Genomic DNA, 9,775 nt, shown 5'->3' on the forward strand with positions numbered 1-9,775 from the left:
TGTTTACCAATTATGCACACAATACACACACACACACACACACACACACACACACACACACACACACACACACAGCATCACAATTGATGTCTTGTTTTCTTTTAGTAAATGTATTCTTGTCTACACAATAGTTTTTTGCCTATGAAAAGACTATGCTATTACCTTTCAATTGAATATCACAGTATCCCAGCACTACACCAGACACTACTCTTGCATCATAGCATAGTTGCAGAATTAATATCTATACAGCAGAACAGCATGCAGTGTTTAGGCAATTAGAATCCAGTCTGTGTGCCAGTACATTTTGGTCCCATTTATTTGTTGTCCTGGGCAGCTTCCAAGCAAACTGTAGTGATTGCTAAACTGACTCGGTGCAACTACGAAGGGAATGACCAATAAATAAACACTTTTGTGCATATTTTTACAGCCCTAACCCTTTCTGATGCTTTAAATGCATGCAGTGTGACACCGAATAAGAATCATCTTCACTCTGAATCAGTGCAGGAGTATCACCTAAGATAGTTACAGTAACTAGCTGTATTCTGTGCCAAACTATGTCAGTGGTAGGACATTTCATCACCCAGTTTTTGTACATGTTGGACAAAACTGTCATGGAGAAAAACAGGCAGGTCTATAGTCTCCCTGAACTCAACACACCTCTCCTAATCAGACATAATTTAGGTTTTCCATACGTTAAACTATCTAAACTAAATGCTGCATCTGGGTGGCAGATAAAGCTCTGTGAACAGAGAAAAGTAGACACATTGATAGGAAATTATAAATAACTGAGCAAACCAGGTTGCATAACCACCTCCTCACTGTCTAACACATTAGCTGTGGCTGGATCAACTGTAGGTCTACACTGACTGATCCTCTACAGCTGGACTTAAGAGAAAACCTTAGCTCTGGCTAGTGCAGCTCATTTCTGCTGCTGTGTGATTGCATCAGGTAAAAATAAGATACACCGCAACACTTCTGGGAGCCAAAATCCACCAGGCTCATTTGAAGTGTCTGCTCTGACAAATATGGCTTGATCTGAGAGGAAAGTGAACCAAAAAAAGCAAGCATTAGACCAAACAAAGCTTTATGTGTCAGTAAAAAACGAATATTTCCATTCAGCATTAACTAGCAATGCTAATCTTTATTCATGGTTATTTTGACTCTGCACTCTCTTCTTAAAATGTTTCTGATTCACAGTTTTTTAATAGATGGGATGCCGATTACTCACACGAAACACAATATTTTACTAATTTGTAAGCCCCAGTATGTAAATGTAGCCCAGTTCCTTCTTTCACCTTCCTTCAGTTAATCATGTAACTCCAAAGACTTGTCAAATATGAAAATGTAGGAGCTGTTTTAAAAACTCTAAGCAAAAATCTAAGCAAGAGCCCTAAAAAGGCCCTATCTGATTAGCATATCTGTTACTTGTGTGTGTGTTTTTAATGAATACACATATGGTACCAACCTATCAAGAGGTCATTACAGAAACAAAGAAATAAAACCAGGAAAAAATGAAGAAGCAGAACAGAGGTAAGTATCAGAGATAGCAAAAATGAAATTAAAGATTTTTTTTTTTAAATCATGTTTAGAAAACAGTTGAAGAAACTGATGCTTAATTTATAGTTTAGCCCAATTTTTTTTTTGGAAAAACAGTTAATTATTTGTAGTTTCCTAAATAGTCTTTAATGAAGCAGACACCTCACACCTCAAACACAATATTACACCTTGTAATAGATAACCGGTGATCTTGGAAGCTATTAGAACTATTAATGGAATGGATATGGTATTGTTTGTACCAAAATATTTTTGTGAAGTGTTTCCTTAAAGAGATAAATTAAAATACAAGCTTTATTGTTATTTATACTCTCACTGGCGGCTTTATTAGGAACACATGTACACCTGCTCAATCATTTAGTTATCCTTTTGTTATCCTTGTGGGCCTTTTCCTCAATATTCCCAGTTTCAGGGACATGCTAATGTCTGCCCCTGGCTGTGAAGAGCTGATTTAGTCTTCTACAGTTTCAGTTCATCCTCCTTGAGAATTCTGAGAGGATTTTCAGCAAAACACGGCAGTAAAGATTTATTATTTGAGTTACTGTAGCCTACCTGAACCAGTCAGGCCATTTTCTCATGAGGCTATTTTCCATACAGAGAACACAAACTGAGCTCAATTTGCTACTGCTTCTGACTGGAAAATGTCATGTTGTGATTATTGTGATCAATATTGCAATATTGCGATTGTGATATAAAAAATGATATCATGAGTCCACTAGATTGGCTATCAAGGAAATTGAACACAGATTAGTGATAATGCTGAAATGTGTATTTGTAAAACTATAAAAATATATAATAACATTTGCATTAATGTAAACATTTTTTCTCCAAGGTACAGTTTTTCTCCAAGGAAAATTTTATTATCTAATACAATTGTATTAAATAATACAATAAATAAAAACATAGATTTTTTGAAAAAATACGATATTTGAAACATTTTATCGAAACAAACAGGGAATGCCCTGCTGAAGCTTAAAATATTGTATATGTTAAAATACTTGAATTCAAACAATTTTTAGATCATTTTTGTTAAATGTTTTTAACCATTTTAATGGAAGATTGCTAATGATTTGTAAGGTGTGGGAGTGGAGCATTGTGCTGGGAGGGCAGAGCCATGGGGGATGACGATAGAAATATATATATATATATATATATGTGGCATATGTGTTGTCTTATAGTTCAACTAAGCACAGTCCATGCATGAAAAGGCAATATGCTGGAGGCCAAAGAGCTGAGAAGATGGCAGGGGATCTGAAGGGCTGGTGCTGAAAAGGATGGGGATGAAGATTTGCTCCATGAGAGCTTAAGCTTCAAGATTAACCTCTGTTAGTTATTCTAAACACTTTTTTGATGCCATGTGCCTTGTCTTTTCTTTTTTCACTGTAGCCACATTATTATTTTTATGCCTTACACTTACATATTCAAAATGCTCAGTTCTCATATCTGTCTCTCCCCCATTTGATCCTTGCCTCTTACCATACAGCATTTATGTTCCGTTTCTCTCTGACTTTCTCCCAATGCATCTCATAGATCTTGGGGAAGTTTCATTACGTAAGAGAGCAGTGTGCAGTAAAACACTGCTGTGAATCAATGCTTAAATAATTCACCCGCACAGCTAAATAAAGCCAGCGAGCGTATATCCTGCATGCAGATCACCCCAGCTCCCCACTCGCCCCTCTCAGCCTCCCAGACGGCTATTACACCTTCCCATTCACCTCTTCACCCATTCACCTCTGTGGTGCCTGCTGGAAGCCGGTCCTGAACACGTGGACATGTCTCTGTTCTGCTACATGGCTATTGTGTGCAGCTAATTTAGTATCAGATTACTCATAGCGTGTTTTACACACAGGCAGCTCACTGTATAATAGGTGGTTTGTCAGAGCCTAGCACATTAGATAGGCCATTAGAGCGAGTACTGTGTGAATATAGCCATTCAGTTCCATTGAATCTCCAACATTTGATTAGGCAAAACACGTACATTTAGATATTATACAGTCATAAAAGACAGATGGACGAGATCATTTTGCTCAGCCTTGAAGCAAGTAGTTTTCGGAATGTTGTTTGCGAACAAAGCACGCTCTGAACTAATGATTACGACTAATCACAAGAAAAAGACCTCCTGTAGCTTTCTCCATAGGACAATTTTCTTGAAGGAAGTTATATGTGATTATATATTGCCCTTTTCTTGTGGATGTTGTATGTTGAGACTATGTGTTATGATATCATAACGCTGATTTTACTATTTCTATCAGTCACACAAACTGATTGAGTTGTTAGTTTACAAGAATGAAAATGTATTATTGTTTGGATGCTACTTGGTTTTAAATAATCTTGACTAGGAAAAAACTTGAAGTTAAATTTAAGTCAGTAAAATCTGCATAGATTATCTGAAAACATATTGGGCTTTCCAGGGAATTTTCTTTTACATCTGTCCTGAGAATAACCCTAATATTCACCCAGGTCCTGTCAGCACTAACGCAGTTAATGCCCTAGAATCAAACTCTGTAAAGTAGGCTGCTCAGAAACATTCCTTTGGGACCCCAATATGTGGCTAAATGGCATCTACAGAACACTAAAACCCTGTCACCAGACTAGGCCATTTATTACTTAGGCTGAACGAACAAAGCCAGTTGCTGACCTAAATGAAACCAGGTGCCAGTGTGAAATAATATTACTGTCACCTATGACACAGCTTTCCTGCCTTTACAGGAACTGAATGTCCACCTGAATGTGAAGACATTACATTATGTTCTGAACTCAAAGCAAGTTCAAGCTGGAGAATAAAGCAAAGTGAGTGATATATGTAACCCTATAAATATTAATTCATTTACCATCAGGAACTACTTCATGTTAAATGAGCAGGGCTATACCCTGGGAAAGTATTAGACACCATTACATTTACACACATATTCACTTAGGGCCAACCAATCACCAATGAATTTATCAGACTCCCTACCACATATACTTTTGGATAGTTGGAGGTAATATCTCTGAGAGTAATATGCAAGGAACTCTCTACTTTCTTACATATATAAAAAATAAAATGATTAAACTTTTATTAAAACAAGCTTTTAAATATATATATAACCAGGCATAACTTTATGGCCACCAATCAGGCATAAAATTATGCCATATTATCAAATCAACATATTATCAAATCAAAATTTGATTGAATATGACCACCTGACTAATATTGTGTTGGTCCTTCATCCATTTAAGCTACAGTATATTGTCTGATGGATCGGCCACACTGGCTAGCCTTCGCTCCCCATGTGCATCAATATGCCTTGGCTGCCAACGACCCTGTCGTTGGTTCACCACTGTTCACCTTCCTTGGGCCACTTTTGATAGATAGTGGCCACTGGAGACCAGGAACACCCCATAAGAGCTGCAGTTTTGGAGATGACCCAGTTGTCTAGCTATCATTGTAAAACTTGCTCACATCCTTACGCTTGCCCATTTTTCCTGCTTCTAACACATAAACTTTGAGAACAAAATGTTCACTTGCTTCCTAATATATCCCAACAACTAACATGTGCCATGATGAAAAAATATTATTCACTTCACTGGTCATAATGTTATACAGTACTGTCAAAATGTTATGCCTGGTCATATAAGCCACTGGGGTATTAATATTCAAGAAAGATCTACAAATTATAAACTTGCAGTATCTCATGCATGTATTTATGAAAAGCTCTACATATTATTAATGCATCCTGTGGTCCAGAAAACAATGCACAGGAGAGTGGTAATATAAAAGCTAATAAATAGTGTTTGACTGCACAAATCGAAGCCAGACATAAAGGACATAAAGCTTTTGTTTAAGATTATATTAATTGTACCTTATGCAGTAGTGCAAAATCTTTCAGATGTTTGCTGCCTTTTGCTTTTGTGATATAGACAATACTTTTAATTTGTCTTATTTTTAATTTGTCTTTTTATTTGTCCTATTGACTGAGGGTGAAACAATTGTCTATGCCAAAATCAATAACACACAAAGCATCATGGAGCTGTGTGGTGTCGGGGTGAGTTCAGGAGTGTGTTGGGACAAGCTCAGTCTATCGGTGAGGCTGATCTTCCACCAATCCAGCTGTAGGGCATGTGGGGAGGAAACGGTGAGTGGCCTGTCACAGTGACTGTTTGGACGTTCTCTTAAGCTAAGCTGAGTGAATATCCTAAGGTCTGTGTGTGGGTGCAGGCCACCATGACTCACTACTGTTAGTGACTGTATCTGTACAAATAAGGCTTATTAAGGTTACGTTGGCTTCCTAAATGGATTTCCTAAGGTTTCCTTTCTCTACACTCTCAAAACCCATAAGAGTGAAACAGAAATATAGATTTTTACTCTTAATAGTACATGAACGTGCACCCTCGGCTTCAAACTGGTGGCATGAAGTTTTTTCATCGTAGAGGTTTTAGAGACATGTTTATTTTCAAGAGGGTTGAAACAACAGTAACAGTACTGCATGAAATGCATACAGGCATGGAAACCAAAAAAATGATAACATGAAACCTATTTTCAATAATACAGTATATGTGATTCATCAAATCCATTAACAAGGAACAAATGCAGGTACAGTACAATAAGCAGGCTATGCTAAAGCAAAGTCAGAGCTCATGTGACCCAATCAGAAGACAGGCTTGCTAAGAGACCTTTCGATCATCATGATCATGTCTTAATCCTAAAGCAAAATATGAATATGACAGTATTACTGTCAGGACATAGATGAGTTGGTGGATACCTGCATACTTGAAACCTACTAAAGGTCCTTCTGCAGCTCATCGCCAATTTATTTTTGACAGTGCAGTGCTCAATTAGCCTAGGAATATTTGGCGCATATAACTATTAACAGATGAATCTCATCCAACCCACCCAGTATTGGCAAATGTGCCATGAGCTCAAATGTGCCATGATCTTAAATGCCACAGGAACATTGTTCTCCTTTGTCTTGTCATTCCGAGAAGAAAACAAACGAATAAGCCACTATATTTTAAACCATCAGGTTAATGTTATTAGCATGTACACACAGTGTATGTAAACACACACTCCGAAACACTTAAATCCTCATGGACAAAACGTGGCAGAAACAGCAAGGCTTACATATCAGTATACAGTCACTCTAGTCTAGTAGTCTATTGTATACATATATACATTACAGACCATTATCCTGACACACAGAGCATTCATAAATACACCATATAAACCCAAGGAAATATCAATTATGATAGCATTATGTATCCAGGATGCAAAAGCTATTATTTCTATATGAAGGCATCTTTTTTCTGGGGATCACGTGACCCTCAAACTGTAATCCCCCCTCCTATCGCTGTCGTTTTAAAAAATATGGACCATTATCTAACACATCACTCTAACAGTGGTACCAGTGGAAAGACATTAGATACTCCTTATTTCCGTGTACCCGAAGGTGTGTGTGTGTGTGTGTGTGTGTGTGTGTGTGTGCGTATGAGTGGAGCCAGCATGCGCCCTCTACCAGCGTGCCAAACGCAATCTTGCTGCATCACCGCCTCCACAGAAAGTGCCTGCCTCATCCATCCATCCATCCATCCATCCATCTATGCATCCATCCTTTGCTCCTCACGCTTACTCTGCAGCGAATTAGATTAGACACATCATGCATCTTGAATCCGCCCACCCACTAATAATAATCAGACTCCCTTTCGTCGCGCATGAACATAAGCCGATCAGAGAAAATGCCATTATCAGACATATGCATCATCCAAGCGAGCGTATGGCGCGGCCAATCCGATCCGATCCGACTACCCCAGTTTCTCATCCACCACAAACCCCCCCACACCACATCCCCCGTTTCTTGCGCATTTAGGCATCCGTCGGATTTTTAAACGCGCGAGCGCTGAAACGACACTTACATTTCACTACCCGATCGGTGGCGTTGAGGACCATGTCGACGTTGGACATCTTCCTGTGCGGCTGATGTCTCCCGGGCGAACGGTGTATTGTCCCTCCTCGCAGAGGAAGCGGCTTAGGCTCGGTGTGATGGCGCGGTGGCGAGATGCGGGTGCTGCAGTGGCATCACCTTGGACACTCGGTCCGGCTCTCAGCAACGCCGCTGGACAGAATTACGCCACTGTCCAGCCAAAGAGTAGAAATGGGTGGATGCTGATGCTGCTGAGGCTGAAGATGCTGCTGCTGCTGCTGCCGTGATGTGGGGGAGGATGGAGGGAGCGGATGGGGAGGGGGCGAGAGAGAGAGAGAGAGAGAGAGAGAGAGAGAGAGAGAGAGAAAGGATTCGGGAGAGCCATGAGCCATGGAGAGGGGCGAGGGGAACTCCCACGCACACATTTGAAGGGGCTGCCTGATGCTGCCATCAGGTGGATATGAAGAGGGGTTTCCCGAGAACACGACACGCCATGTTTGCTAATCAATATCCACTTGGAGCAAAGAGTCTTCAGCATCCCTCTACCAACCTGTTCATTTTCTATTAATAATAATAATAATAATAATAATAATAATAATAATAATAATAATAATAAAAGATCCAGGAAAGATTTGAAGCACCAGATTTATAATTCTTTGTTTTACTGTTCCTAATTGTTAATTGGCAGCTGTCAATCAAAGCTCATTGAGCATATTTAACCAAACCTGCAATAATGATAGGAAAAATAACACATTTTATGTAACCTTGTGCGCACCACTCCACCTTTTTATCCCAAAAAGAAAAATAGAAACAGGATCAGAGCAAGTAAAACATGCAGTTTCTTGTAGTTTATTTGTCTAATGCATGGAATGCTCTTTTGCCAGTCCTATTATTATTAATATTATTATTATTATTATTAATATTATTATTATTATTATTATTATTATTATTATTTCTATCATTGGTATTATTATTATTATGCTGATATTTGCGTTAATAAGGGGCTTTTGCTTTGAAAAGTCTCCAGTGGCGGCTTCTTCTAAGCATCGTTGCTGCCTTCACACAGTCAGCCACAGTATAAAAATCCAAAAAACATAATACCTGCACTGGGCCAATTCCAAGTAGAACCAGTAACTATCTAAAGAACTGGAGAATAGTTTTGTCCAAAATCAGCTTGTGTAATGCTCTGGTGTGGTTTTAAATGTGTACCACATCTGTGAAACCTTTACAAATCCTTCAATGATCCTTGATGTTCAGTGATTTATTTATTTATTTATTTATTTATTTATTATTATTATTATTATTATTATTATTATTATTATTATTATTAATCATTATTTTTAAGTATGACCTCTACAGTGCAAACCATCAACAATAACGTCAATGTATTATTATGAATAATAGTTTTATTGGACACACTGGAAACGGTTCATGGGACCTGAGTTTCTCATGCTCTCCTTATGTCCCATGTTTAATTATTATTATTATTCTTTATCATCATCATCAGCAGCAGCAGCAGCATCATCATCATCAGCATCATCAGCATCATCAGCAGCAGCAGCAGCAGCAGCATCATCATCATCATCAGCATCATCATGACTATAATGACGATAATGGCATGTTTCAGATTTTGTGCGAACCCACTCACAAATCATGATCAAATAAATAGCATTTTATATGACTTAGATTTTATAATATGAGCCTTATTTTGATCTGTCATTTACAGATGGGTGACAAATTAAAGGATGGTAAGCTAAAAGCTTTGATAAAAAATGGTGTAAATCTATAGCCTTTAGATTTATAATATACTTACCTGATTGAACATATAAGCCAGCACTCTCCACCATCAACACCAAAAGAGGAACTGAGGGACAGCTTCTGGAAAAACAGTGTATTTTCTATCTAAATGTCCAATCTGTATTTTACTCACCATGGATTATTTGTAACAGATCTGCTGTGATTCATATGTGTATTTTTTGGATTTAACAAAAAGAACGACTTAAGTATTTAGTTACTTTAATGACATTGGTTACTTTTTAGGCTACAAAATGTTAGACTTTTTTCTTGCAAGAATTACCTGTATTTTTGTCTGTGCTATTTGCAATACCTAGTTTTGCCACAAGAGGTCTCCCAATAACTATTAATCAGTTAAACAGTCATCCAGCTGAATATTCCATAATAATAGCACATCCCTTCTCTCTCTCTCTCTCTCTCTCTCTCTCTCTCTCTCTCTCTCTCTCTCATTAAATGTTTTGCTTTATTTTATATTATTTTCCACATTGTACATTAATACTGAAGACACTGAAATTACAACAGATATGGAA

General features: G+C 38.0%; 1 protein-coding gene across 2 annotated transcripts in view; it reads right to left on the reverse strand.

Moving 5' to 3' along the window:
* Positions 1-7,764, reverse strand: part of ppp3ca (protein phosphatase 3, catalytic subunit, alpha isozyme) — a 49,648-nt gene extending 41,884 nt beyond the window's left edge. Inside the window, exon 1 of one of the 2 annotated variants that reach the window (XM_046868665.1) lies at positions 7,444-7,764. In XM_046868665.1, coding sequence (XP_046724621.1) covers positions 7,444-7,492 — 49 coding nt within the window. In that variant the 5' untranslated portion in view covers positions 7,493-7,764. The remainder of the gene's footprint in view (positions 1-7,443) is intronic. The other variant, XM_046868664.1, reaches the window with a different exon arrangement.
* Between the last annotated feature and the right edge of the window lie 2,011 nt (positions 7,765-9,775).

Source organism: Silurus meridionalis, chromosome 15 (genome assembly GCF_014805685.1).
Source record: "Silurus meridionalis isolate SWU-2019-XX chromosome 15, ASM1480568v1, whole genome shotgun sequence".
In the NCBI taxonomy this organism is placed as follows: Eukaryota; Metazoa; Chordata; class Actinopteri; order Siluriformes; family Siluridae; genus Silurus; species Silurus meridionalis.